The 14,478-nt window shown below is 41.2% G+C and overlaps 1 protein-coding gene across 1 annotated transcript; it reads left to right on the top strand.

Annotated features, from left to right (window-relative positions):
- The first annotated feature begins 3,917 nt into the window (after positions 1-3,917).
- On the top strand, positions 3,918-8,391 carry LOC117442846 (CUB and zona pellucida-like domain-containing protein 1). The gene is made up of 10 exons (XM_034078809.1): positions 3,918-3,972; positions 4,345-4,486; positions 4,614-4,757; positions 4,850-4,921; positions 5,050-5,108; positions 5,331-5,521; positions 5,776-6,176; positions 6,650-6,749; positions 6,994-7,189; positions 8,255-8,391. The coding sequence occupies exons 1-10, from the start codon at positions 3,918-3,920 to the stop codon at positions 8,389-8,391; spliced, it is 1,497 nt and encodes a 498-aa protein (XP_033934700.1).
- Positions 8,392-14,478: the final 6,087 nt, after the last annotated feature.

Genomic DNA, 14,478 nt, shown 5'->3' with positions numbered 1-14,478 from the left:
CTTGAACATTGACCAATCCTGCAAGAAGAAGAAAAAATTCAATTATTTTGACTGCATACCAACTTATTTTGACATTTCCCCTCCATTCAGTACATTTAATGAAACAATATCAGTTTAAAGCACTCTTATACAACAATAGGTTTGCTCATGGTTTCCATTCCTTTACATTCACAAATACAACAATAGGTCCACATGCTGCCAGCGAACCTTATTTTCATGAAAGGTTTTGTTGTAGTTGTGGGTGTTTTAATTAAGGCATTGTCAAATGTTGTGGAACCAGTTTTGCACCCGGCTTCTTCCGAAAGATCGATTTCATAACTTGGCAGGAGGGACCATGGCCAGGTGTGTATATATTGATGCTGCAGGTGGATGTGAGCAGCAGATACTTGGAGACAGAGGTGAATTCAGGAAAAGATGGCCGCCGCTCTTCTGCTCCCGCTTCAGCTGGTCTCACTGGCGTCTGCATCACATCACTACGGGGGAACCGTGACCTATAGCTACAAAGGAAGAAACCCTGACGGATCATTTAGGGTGAGAGAAACTTTTAAACCCATGCATCAGTTAACAATTAACTAATGTATTCATACTATTGCCGTTGTTCTTTTATTTGGGTTTGATTACTCTGATTATGCTTGCAGAATATGACAATTTTGTCTAATATATTTGACCTTATTTTTTCCTGCAACTATGTTTAAAAAATTTTCACCTTGATTTTCAGCTTTTGAAGGTCGTTGAGTTCATCAAAAAGATGCGTAATCGATTTGAGTAATCACATTTTTTTGGTAGAATAAAGACTTATTTACACTAATTAATGTTATTTATTAAATACATGATACCTTTTTGGAGTAAGATTAGGGTCACAGGTGATTTATTTTTATTTAGATCTGACCAAAAGTGCTTTTTTCAAATATTAAAATCAGAATTCTGAGGAAAGAAATCTACATCTGAGAAAAAAAATCTGAATTCAGAGAAAAAAGTCGGGAAACTGAGAAAAAAATTCAGAAGTCTTAGAAAAATTCTAGAACAAAATTAGCCTTTTTTTCAGAATTGAAAACAAAAATGTAAGCAAGAAACATTGCAAGATGTATCACGTTAAATGAAGAATACTGTGGAATTTCCCATTGGCCAAAAAAAAAGCAATGGGTTCCAGAAAGTGTAATTCTAGTATCTGACTAGATATCTGACGATTACTTTTAATTGTATTGGATCTTTCAACTGTAGTTTAGTCGGTGCTGGTTATCGTCTTTACCTTTTTATGATGTGTATGTTCTACTTTCAGTGTTATGAATAGGGATTGTATTACCTTTTACAATTCTCAAGAACCAATAAGTGACTTAATCATATTGCAACATTATTGGTTTTACTTTTTTCACGTATGCTTTATTTGACTAAGGCAGAAAGACTTGCAGAAAGTACAGTGATTAAAAAATATACATGCCTTTCTTAAAATTGGCAGTATTGTATAATTATATTACTGATTTTTACAAAATAGACAAAATGTGAATTAAAAAAGTTAACTTTAGTAAAACATCTAACTATGTATATGTTATTTTCAAAGGTGGACTTTCGAAACAGGGCGACCTATGATGGGTGTCAGTATTCCCAATCCTGGAGCTGTTACAACAACAACTGTGGCTATGTCACTAATCAACAGAGAGGCACAATTGACAGGAGCACCAATGCACCACAATCTAACAGACAATGGTGTGAAACAGAAACAGTTCAACAAAGAAAAATCACAACTGACAAACCGTTTCAGATGAGGTGAGCTTTTTCTCTGACTCAGACTCAAATCATGCTAATGTTATATTTGTGGTGTCTCCAGAATTGCATTGCAAACATAACAAGAAGCAGCTGTAAGATGCAGTATTTCAAGAGTTTTGTTTCCACACCTATCAGGGCAAGTAGCTGTTGTTGGACCAAAACACGAAACAGCGTTTCAGGTTGGAGACTTCTAACTCAAGTAGATTTGGGAACAAGATCTGACACTGGCAAACCAAACAGATCCCAGACATTGCCATTCTACCCTTTCCTACGGTAAGTTCCCTGAAGTAAGCATGAAAGGTTTTGTCTAACCTTTTATTATGTTGTTGAATAACCTTTTTAGTTCCCCCCAATGGCAGTAAAAGAAGACACTGTGGACGTTACCCTTGAAAGTCCATAAATACCAGAATCAATGGGATTGTTTTCCAACAGTATGTCTAAAGAAATCACAAATGACATTGGAACAATTCAGAAAATCCGTACTTTGACTAAATATGTGCTTGTAGCTCATGTCATATAACTTTCTTTCCATCTTTCCAAGAAGAAAGAACACAAAATAATTCAACCAAACCAATAAAAAACATTATTTAATTGTTTCTTATAATGTATTACAGTAAAAAAAGTCACTGTCTTTATATTACTTATTGTATTTGTCTATCTACTCACATGTTATAACTTTGATGATTTAATCCTTTTTGTGTATGGGATGATGGGCAGAACAGTGTTCCTCACTCTTGTTAATGTGTCCTTTCAAGAGTTCCCCAGAACTGCCCACGGACCTACAAGCTGATGTCCTTCGACCCTGATGGAGACACAGTTCGTTGCAGATATGGAAATATCAGAAATATAGAGTGCGGCGGATGTAACCAACCTTCAGGCTTTGTCTTGGATCAGGTTTGTAAAAGAACAAATACATTTCCTTATACATTTTCCAATACCTGACTGAGCCTTTGCCTCACTAAATGTCTGAATGTTTATATTGTTAGGGTTCCTGCTCCTTACATTACCGCAATGCCAACACCCACCCAAGTGTTTTTGGATTTGAGTTGGTGGTGGAGGACTTCCCGGAAAGGCCCATCTCTCTGTCCTACACCGATGGAACCCAATCCTACAAGGCTCCACTGATTCCCATGAGGCTTAAACGAGCCTTGAAGCATACATACCCCACCACAACTTCAGCATCATCCAGGACTGCAACGCCAAACAGAACCCCATGGTGGTGGCATCATAATCGAACTCCAGCAACAACAACGACTGAAGTGCCAACCCCAACCCCATGGTGGTGGCATCATATTCCAACTCCAGCACCAACCACAACTGAAGCGCCAAAGACAGCCCCATGGTGGTGGCTTCATCGTGCAACTTCAGCAACAACCAAGACTGAAGCGCCAAAGACAGCCCCATGGTGGTGGCTTCATCGTGCAACTCCAGCACCAACCACAACTGAAGCGCCAAACACAGCCCCATGGTGGTGGCTTCATCGTGCAACTCCAGCACCAACCACAACTGAAGCGCCAAACACAGCCCCATGGTGGTGGCTTCATCGTGCAACTCCAGCACCAACCACAACTGAAGCGCCAAACACAACCCCATGGTGGCGGCTTCATCGTGCAACTTCAGCAACAACCACGACTGAAGTGCCAAACACAACCCCATGGTGGTGGCATCATAGTCCAACTCCAGCACCAACCACGACTGAAGCGCCAAACACAACCCCATGGTGGTGGCTTCATCGTGCAACTTCAGCAACAACCACGACTGAAGCGCCAAAGACAGCCCCATGGTGGCGGCTTCATAGTCCAACTCCAGCACCAACCACGACTGAAGCGCCAAACACAGCCCCATGGTGGGGGCATCATCCTGCAACTTCAGCAACAACCACGACTGAAGCGCCAAACACAACCCCATGGTGGGGGCATCATAGTCCAACTCCAGCACCAACCACGACTGAAGCGCCAAACACAGCCCCATGGTGGTGGCTTCATCCTGCAACTTCAGCACCAACCACGACTGAAGCGCCAACCCCAACCACATGGTCTTGGCATCATCATACTACTACCACACCAACCCCACGTCTGACATCAGCCTCACTCCCACCCACCAAGACCAAACCGCGGCTGCACACATATCCAACCACCAAAGACAACCGACCCATGCATGGCACCACGCCTCCTCTCAGTAAACTGCCTTTGCAATTCTCCTTTCTTGGTGAGTCAGGTTTTACTTGTCCTAAATGATTCAATCCATACTTACAGGATAGCTGTTGCTGCACTGCCTTCAATGGGTGTAGATTGTCATGCACTTCTTGCAGCTTTAATTTGCAACGTCCTCTACTAAGAAGAAGGTATGTTCTAAACCTGCATAAAGACTTTTTAGTTCTTCTGAAAACCCTAACCGTAACCCTATTCCGCCTAAATATCAGGAAAGAAATACAAAAAAACATATAATTTAAAGCTGCAGATATTTCGCCTTTGACAGCTAATTGATATAATTTGCCGTGACAGCTTTGACATTTGAGCCACAGACAATTAAAAAGTGGTTTTAAAAACTAATTAATAACTAGTTTTTTTTTAACTGCAGTGGACCCACCTGCTCCCTCGTGTGTTGATGGACTCTACTTGCCAAAGTTTGTGCACCCAACACCTGACGATGGACAACACATCAATGCAGAGGTCAACAAAGAAGTAGAGATCAGAGTCCGAGCACAAGCTTCACATGCAACGTAAGTGAGAATCAACGTGATGAGTATCGCCTTGTGGCGTCAGAACATTATCAGCATTTCTGCTAGTGAGATCACTTCAGCGATAAGAAGGAAATATCTGGTTTCTTTCTCTTTTGTTTTCACACAGACTACACGATATCATCATCAGTGGGCCACTGAATATCACCAAGCACAGAAGCACACGTGGAGACTTTGTCATTAGGTGGACGCCTGGCCCTGATGATGTGGGAGATCATTACCCAATCTGCTTTGCTGTTGAATCAGTAATCGAGTGAGTGAGCCTTACATTTATTTTATATTTGATACAATTAGTATGCATTTGTGTGTGTTAAATATTGATTTCACTTTTCACACATTTTACAGTCCCGCCTCTACCCTCCCCCCTCAAACCACCATTTATTACGGTTACCATTCTCACGTCCCCCAATCTCCACAGTAAGTAACAGTTTGATATTTTAATCAAAATAACAAATTAGGATTTAAATAATACAGTCAGAAGCAAATGCCTCCCTAAAAAAAGAAAAATTATTCAAGATAAATCTTTGGTCATTGATGCTTTTCAGGTCCGGCATCTATCAGTCCGAGATGAGGTGCGTTCTGGTGAACATCGGTCAAAGACTAAGTAAGAACGATTTTTGTTTAACATCAACATTTTATAGTAGAACTACAAACTGGAACGGCGTTTATATCATAACCAAAAGGTTACATTCCATTAGTGGCTTCATGGACTTTTGCAAGGCCGTTGTGTTTGTGTAGAATTGTAAAGAAAACAACTGCCACCTGTAGACTAGAACCATCAGTGTAATGTGTATTTATTTTGTAAACTATTTATCTCTTGCTCTAGTTGAATCCCATGTGACCTGCCATGAGTCCTCAATGACAGTAGAGGTTACCAGATCTTCTCTCCCTGGACTTCATGAGGATCATTTACGCCTCAGTGACCCCAGCAACACGGCCTGCAACCTGCAAACGAAGTCCAACAGCACACACATCATCGCGGTCGTACCCCTCAACGCCTGCGGCACTCAGATTGAGGTAACAATGGGGCATCTCTTTCATCACCTGCCGGGTTTTTCTCTAAACTATTGTTGCTTTTTATTTGGAGAATGCGGATTGAACAATTAGAGGGGAAACACGATGAGGGTCATGGGGCTTTTTCGGGACTTGGTCTTCAGAAATAAAAGACAGTAAAATTACACGTTTGACATTAAAGCATGTAAACAGGTTCTAGTTGACACGCCAAATACACATATGAGCGTGAACACAATATGTCCCCTTTAACTCTGCAGGAAGATGAGGAAAACCTGGTTTTCAAAAATGAAATCACCACGGTGGACAACATACACGACCTGATCACCAGGAACCACCTGCTGGAGGTCCAGTTCTACTGCCAGTACCCCAAACGTGGGAACGTGACGCAGGGCTTCACAGCACACAGGAGGAATGTGGTGGTGTGGGATAAAGGCTTCGGAAAGTTCACCTACGAGTTTGAGTTCTACCCAGACAGCCAATATAGACAAATGGTTGATCCAGGGCTGTACCCTCTGGAGTACGATGTGACGGAAAGGATCTTCATGCAGATAGAGGCCAAATCTACGGTCAACAACACCCAGCTGTTTGTGGAGTCCTGCAGCGCGGCGCCATATGACACCCCCAACTACTGGCCAACATACTCCATCATCGAGAATGGGTAGGCATGAGCACGCCATCAAGTGGCATATCTTTACCAATGCATTAGTTTTCTTTCATAAGAGAGGTGTGTAACTAAACTGCCCTTATAGGTGTGAATGAGATGTTTGTAGGCAGTGGATTTATATGGCAATTAATCAGTCAAACACATCGATATGCAGTCCTCCGTCAGGTACACACTTTTATTAATTCAAAATAATAATAATAATAATAATAATAATAATAATAATAATAATAATAATAATAATAATAATAACGATACATTGGTATGCGTTGTTTTTGGTCTACTTTGCTTTCATAGTATGTTTCGAAAAAGGTTGAAAAAGGTATCTAAAAATACACTTAATGGGTGAAATGTGGCTATTTGTGTCTGATTTCCTTTTAATACATCCGACACCACATTTAGCACCGTTTGTGAGGCATGGAGGCAGAGGCAACATTTCTTATATCTTTTGTTGTTGTTGTTGCTGTTAGGTGTACTGTTGATCAGACAGTTCAAGTGCATCCGACGGCCAACCCCAGAGAGTTCAGGTTCAGCATGGAGGCCTTCCAGTTCATCGGCTTGCACGACCAGGTGAAGAATGAAATATGAGGTTATACTCTACTGGTGGAGGAACCTCTTTGATGTTTTACTTAATAAAAATAAACAATACCACAGTTTAGGGATACTCTGATGCAGGTAAAGTTCTGGCATTCAAAATGTTATTTAAGTAAAAGTATTTTAAGATATTGTAAGGTGTTTCTGACAACAACTCTGCTATTCTGAGAGAAGTCTGTATATCTGCTGATGTAATGACAGCGTGTTGTGTTGCGTTCAGGTGTACATCAGCTGTTCAGTGCTGATGTGTGAGGCAGGGAGCAGCGGCACCAGGTGCTCACAGGGGTGCATCAACTCCCCCCTTACTGGGCATCATCTTCACCGCAAGAGAGAGGCCATCACTCAGAGCGCCAGGCACTTCATTTCCCAGGGTCCTCTGCGTTTGAAGAGATCAGCGGAGAGCACCGGGAGTCCAGGTACGTTTTCCCTCAGAGGTGCCTGCCTACTTTGAGGCTACGGTTGAAAAGTGAAAATCAGGTCCTATGTCTTTTCCTAACCACTTTTCCTTAAGGAAATATGTGAAAGAGGATTCATCAGGACTTAGGAAAAGAGACTGCACTGACACTGGCAGACTCTTATGCTACCATACAGCTGACTACTCAGAGCGCATCTAAATACTTGGCTCTGTGTATTTGTATCATGTTTTTCGGACTCTATAAACGTACAGTACAACTTGTTTGGATTACACATCTACATCTACTCCTAAATTAGGATTGCATTTAAAGAACTGGGGTTTCCTGGTAAAATGGAGATATAAAGCTGAGTATCATCAGCGTTAATTATGTTGCCAAGAGGAAGCATGTAATGTGAATTGTAATGTAAATAGGTGGTGATGTGAATCTGTTGTGCAGTATGTACATATATAATGGCTTATCAGCTTAAATACATGTGGTAAAAACACATGTGTACAGGTATGCAGTTATTATAATTAATTATACTTTAACATGTACAGGTATATAAAGGGTAGTAAAATAAATGTATTTACTAGCATGTGTTCATCTATATAATGGCTAGTAATATGATAATGTGAGTAACCAATTCAAGTAAAGTTGCAACTGCTTCAACTTGCTTAAAACACTGGGGATTTCACAGAGGCAATCAACGTAGCCATTGAAATGTAATACTGTTGTAACTTGTTTGGCCTACACATCTATTCCTATGAAAATCACCATTCAAACAAGTTTATTTAAAAATGCATAGATTAAGAAACACAACTTGGTAAAACATTTTAAGCTTAATTAAATAATTTCACAGTAGTTAGCTGAGCGAACTTCATAGTTCTACTTTTGGTTTAACATATTGTTGAAAGTTACATAAAAGCACTTTTATGGCAATATATGGCATAAAAACACATGATATATAATATTGTAAAATACCTAATAAGCACAGTAACTGACATGATCTGAGTTTTTCTTCACGGTTGGTTGTGTCTGTGGACAGCCGAATGTTGACATTAAAATTATTCTTCTATTTTCCTCCAGGGACCCCCATGAATCTGAACCTGGTGTTCATCGTTGGATGTCTTCTTGCAGCCGTTGGCATGATCAGTGCAGTGGCCCTGTACAAAGTCAGAGCATCAAAGATCAAATACCAACCGTTGGCTTCTTTTGAAAACTAAAGAAAACGGCTAGTCCATTTATTTTTCCTGCCTTATGGGTTAGAAGTGGTTTTAATTGTGGTATTAACCACTGTTTACTGTGTAATCCCATATAGACAAGTGATTGTTCTTTCATGTACTGCATTATGATTTAAAACTTGATTGAAATGTGTGCCGCCCAATCATAATAATGCTAAATGTCATTATTACATTTTCAGCCTTAACCTCAAGTCATTTATGCTTAAAGGTGGGGTAGGTAAGTTTGAGAAACCGGCTCGAGATACACTTTTAGTTATATTCCATGGAATGCTCTTAACATCCCGATAGCAATGAATATCTGAAGTGCTTTGACAAAAAATCCATAAAAAAATGTCATCTGTGGAAGCCGTAATACTGTAAAAAGTACCGCCCTGTCTGTCAGCCTACCATCTCGTGCACGCACACATGTAACTCGTGCCCTCATTGGGCGTGCATTGCAGCAGTACTTCAATGACTCGCCAGCAACAGGCGGCCACTTTCACCAGTCTGCTGACGTCGTGTGCGCGTTCATGTGTGTTGGAGGAGGTGCTCTGTAAGGAAGTCTGAAGGAAGGGGCGGATTCTTTTCGGCTGTGTACTTTCAAATATCAGTGCACTCGAGCCGGTTTCTGAAACGTACCTACCCCACCTTTAATGTCTCAATAAAAACATATTCTCTTAAATCTTCTTTTTGCTTTTGTCCAATTTACTATCTTTGTCTTCTGCACATAAACAAACACATCTTGGATAGTCTTGTTTTAAGTTAGTCAAAAATAAATGTTTCTTTACTCAACCTCATTATGTTTTAGAAGTCGTGCAGTAACCGATCAAATGTTAACACCTGCAGTAATCATTAAGTAATGAATGTGATGGAAACTTCTGAAGCAATGGAGATGCAACTCAGAGTTAAGAACCATAAAGCAGCCTCACCAGATTGATTGTGTGACTTGGCTGTGGCTGTAAAGATGGGTTTGAAAAAACAGCTTAAAACAGTCCAAATATTTGGTCAATTTGACTGGTGGAGGAAGATTATTACCGAGGGTTTGGGACTCAAACAAAATAAGGTAATGTTTGGTATAATAACGTTAAACAGCAGCTTGGCTGTATAAGTAATCACAACAGTGATGAAATGAACGACTTAATAGACGCTTTTATCCAAAAGCAACTTCCATACATTTAATACTGTGGGCCATCCCCACTGTGGCAATTTGGGTGAAGTGTCTTGCCCAAGGAATCACTTGATTTGGTTTGCTAGTAACTTGACAAATATGGCCGGTAACAACCAGTGGCGGTTCTAGACCAATTTGACTGGGGGGGCCAGTTATTTTCTGAGGGGGGCACAATAAATGCAGGACGAAAAAGAGAACTAGACAGTATGAAGTAATTGCGCATAAGAAAACAATGCAATTACAGTTATTGGTATTTGTTTCAGTACACTTATTTATTTCAGATATATCTTATAGTTATTACTGTTAGCTTCAGCTTAAGTTATAGTACCATTTTTGCACTAACACCATATTTTTATATAAATAAAGGCAATGAACAGTTACATCTCTACTTTACATCTACAATTACACGGATACAATAGTTTAACTCACCTTCAATTATCGTGGTAGTCTCTCGAAACGTAGGTTTCAATCAGTCTTTCTTGGATGCAACAGCCTCTGATGATCCGAGATGAAAAGTGTTTGTTTTTTGCGTGCTTCAGCCGGACAGTGAAAGTGAGTGCACCGCTCTAATGGGTCCGACTAGAATGACGAATAACGTTAGTTCCGCCTATTCCGTCATTCAATAAATCGTGTGATAAATCATACATTTTTTTCACTTTTCATTTTTAGGGGGGCCACAGGGGGGTCAGAGGTCAGTGTTACTAGAACCGCCCCTGCAAACAACATCAGACCTGAGTCCTAGTGGAAAATAAGTGGCCATTGTTCCTCCTGTCAAGTTATCAGCTTCATCTATTGAGTAAGACCAGCTGCATAACTGGTTCCACAACATTTCACTGTAAATGCTCGAACACACCCACAACGATAACAAAGCATAACATTTGATGACAAGAACATTTGCTGGCAGCATGTTGACATATTGTTGTCATTGCGAATGCTAAGGAATCGAAACCGTAGGCACATCTATTATTGTGTAAGAGCACTTTGGCCTCAGGCCGTGACTCTTGTCTGGCGTGTAAATTTTGGAGCAGATCAGACAATGTTTAGCCGATGTTTAAATCATCTAAAATTAGCCGTATCTAATTTCTCTGATTTCCTCCTCCCCTCCTCGATATGGAAGCCCCTCTTTAGTTTTTTACCTGCTGGGTAAAGTGAAATGCTTTTGCGAGCAAAAACTAGAGGAGAACAGCCAACACCAGTAAGATTTTGGTGAAGTTGTGACTATCCTGGACAAAGATATAGGGGGGGTTCCAAATCCGGCAGCACCTGCTCTGCCGGATATGGAAGCCCCTCTTTAATTTTTTACCTGCTGGGCCCAGAGTGAAATGCTTTTGCAAGCACAAACTAGAGGGGAACAGCCAACACCAGTATGATTTTGGTGACGTTGTGACTCTCCTAGACAAAGTTGTAGGGGGGGGTGCCATATCTGGCAGGAGAAATACCTGCTCTGCCTCTGCTGAACATGTTATGTAGAGAACAGTGCAGATCTTCTCTTTTGACACCAGGAAAAACCTAGTCTAAAATAAGGAATGCACGTCACAAATAGATTACGCACCCAGTCCAGTGTGGATTACTTGTTGTCAATATCAGGCAAGTAGGAGTTGAACTCATTCTTGAGCTTGGACAAATGTGTGTGTACTATTTTCACAATTGGAGCTCTGTCACATTCACCAGTAGCAATGTATGCGTTCAGCTGCAGGAAACGACTTGTATCCCCTTTTTCACATTTGCTCTGCCAGAGCTTGATCTTCTCCATGAATCCACACACGTTGTCATACAAGCTAAGAACATTTGTGTCTTTACCTTGAAGAGAGAGATTCAGCTGGTTGAGTTTGCTGGAAATATCAGAGAGGTATCCCAGCCGAGCTACCCAGTCAGCGTCGTCGAACATAGCCACAAGTGGGTGTGTGTGCTCCGACAGAAATGCCCTCACTTCATTGCGTAGCTCGAACAGCCGCTGTAACGTCTTCCCTCGGGATAACCAGCGGACGTCAGTGTGAAGCAGGAGCTGTTTATGTTCTGACCCACCGTCCTCACAAAGTGACTGAAACAGTCTATGATTCAAAGGCCTGGACTGTATGAAGTTGATCACTTTTACGGCATCATTCAAAACATCGTTTAACTCTGGACTCATTCTCTTGCTAGCTAATGCTTCTCGGTGAATCATGCAGTGCGTCCATGTAACGTCAGGGTTCACCTTTTTTATGTGGGCCATTAATCCATTTACTCTGCCGGTCATCGCCGCAGCGCCGTCTGTGCACACATGAGAGCAGGATTTCCAATCCAGCTTGTGTTGAGAGAAAAAATGGTCAATAACGTTAAAAACGTCCTGTCCGGTAGTTCTCCCCGTGAGTTTCTTGCAAAACAGAATGTGCTCGTTCATCTCCAAAGTGTCTTTGTAACGCACAAACGCAATCAGTTGTGCTTCCCCACTGACATCCGTTGATTCGTCCAACTGCAAAGCGAACGTACCAAACGCTTTACATTTTTCCACCAATTGGTCAATAAAGTAAATTCCCATGTCGTCGATCCGATGGCACACAGTATTATTTGACAACGGCACTTTCTTCAGGACATCAGCTGCTTTCTTATCGAGCATAGTTTCTGCGAGAATTATAGCAGCAGGCAAGATTAGTTATTCGGCTATGGTAAATGGCTTTTTCGATTTAGCAACGAGTAGCGACACGGCATAAGATGCATCCAAGGCCTTGGTTGAGACCGATGTCGCTTTCTTTAGTTTTTCTTGGCTTCCCTTAAATTCAGCCAGCTTTTGGTGGAAAAACTCTGCAGGCTTACCCACACAGGCGGGATGTCTAGTACTAAGGTGCCGATGTAAATGGGGTGGTTTCATGCTATTATTAGAAAGCACGTCGCCACAGATGAAACACATTGGCTGCGGTGGCTCTGTAGTTGTGACCGTAAACCCGGAGAGCACATAATGTTCACCAAACTGACGATTCTTCACCTTCTCTGTTTTCATTTTCTTGAGAACGGGTTCTCCTGATTCAGCAGTATCACCTGTGCTGTTGTTTCTGGATGAACCAGCTCGACTCAGCCATTGATCCATAATGATTATGTTAACAGAAATGTTGATCTCAATAAACACCGGCGCATCCACTTGATAGGATGTTGATATTTTGCTAGCTAGCAAGAAAACCAGCGCGCCACTACAATGATGATGATGATGATGATGATGATGATGATGATGATGATGATGATGATGATGATGATGATGATGATGATGATGATGATGATGATGATGATGATGATGTAACACCTGACAGTCCGGCGGGAAGCTGAACGCCGCGCCAATAATAATATATAGCCAGCAAAGTATTACTTAATTTGAATGCCCCCAATTTTGGTTACATTACTACAGATTATGCATTATTCATTATTTGGGTACAGTTTTCCTGTAACATTTTTAATAAAAAAATCTTTTCACGTACCCCCTGGGGACCACCCACGTACCACTAGGGGTACGCGTACCCCCGGTTGGGAAACACTGGCGTAAGTGATGTCGTTGGCCCCGTCTCAGGTCGACTATTTTCATTTCCTCGCTCCTCGGTCTCACCGGAAGTTGATTTGTCTTCGCCATCTTGAGTACCGTCCCATGGCGCTTATTTCTGCCGGAGGAGCGAGGAGCGATAACGGAGGAACCACCAGACCATCCTCCGATGAAATCCTCAGATACTCGCCCCACCCCCTTACTGTGTATCGCTCACTGATTGGACGAGGCAGTGCATGCACTGATCTCATGCTTCTTGACATGAGAGCAGTTTCCCAGCGGAGTGAAGAAAATACATGAAACTCACGAGAGTCACTCCTCAGTTTAAACTGTGTTTTGTTTCAATTCATGTTTCATTTAGTTACAAATATGCGATATATCTGAACAACAACGTGGACACAAATCATTTTATTCATTTATTGGAAACATTTTCATGATCGCTTTTTTCGTTTATACATTTTCATTTATTGTCATTTCCATTCAGTCAGTCATTACGTGCTATTAAAATGTTAATGTGCTGCATATCCACACAAACAAACAAAGTGTGCAATCCAATGAATGTTAATCTAACTGGGTTTTGATAGATAATATATCTCTTTTCTTCTCTCAAGTATTTTATTTCTATTGTGCACTCTAATCAATATTAATCAAACTATTGTTCGTTTATACATTTTAAGAATGGCATTTATCTTTTTTGAGAATGAGTTCTTATTTTATTTTATTTATTGCGGTCTACAACAGATGATACAAATGTTTGTGTCAGTAAATGTGTGGCGGGGGTGTTTATGAAAACAATGGGGACAGAGCTGCTGTCAGACGAACAGCTGCGGCGTCATCACAAACGGACATCGCTTCACGTGACGTCCCATTGCTCACAGTTTAATACACAGTTTAATACTGGCAACTTCTTGTTATGGGAAATACGAAAACGTCTTTTAAAACTACAACTCCCAGTAGAGACGTGCCATAGATAGAGAACATGTTGCGAAACAGAATAGCCAGCATGTGTAGTTCTGGGGACACGGTGGACCCGTTCAAATCCAGTTTTGGACAGTCTGCCGTGGTTCCATCCCATTTCAAGTGCTGTTCGAGGCTCGAGCACACTCTCCAATCACAGAGCTTGAGGACTATCACGGGGTTCGTCAAACAGAGCACATGGTGTAGTCCAAACGATAGCTGGGGATTCTGGGTAGTGTAGTGTCTTCTGCCATCCTTTACTCCGAAAAAACATTTGTTTCTCCGAATCGAAGGGGAAAAATACAAAAGCATTGCACACAATTTAAACCAATCAATGTTGTGTAATTAACAAGGATAATCTGGTGTTTTTTAGTCGATGAGTAGTGCAGATATCACTGTAAAATCAATCGACAGTAAGGGGAATACTTACTTCCGGGTGTACAATTCTCCGTTATCCAAT

The sequence above is a fragment of the Pseudochaenichthys georgianus genome, chromosome 3 (genome assembly GCF_902827115.2).
Source record: "Pseudochaenichthys georgianus chromosome 3, fPseGeo1.2, whole genome shotgun sequence".
NCBI lineage: Eukaryota > Metazoa > Chordata > Actinopteri > Perciformes > Channichthyidae > Pseudochaenichthys > Pseudochaenichthys georgianus.
The sequence above is the reverse complement of the archived record's forward strand: the minus strand, read 5'-3'. Positions and strand labels throughout refer to the sequence as shown.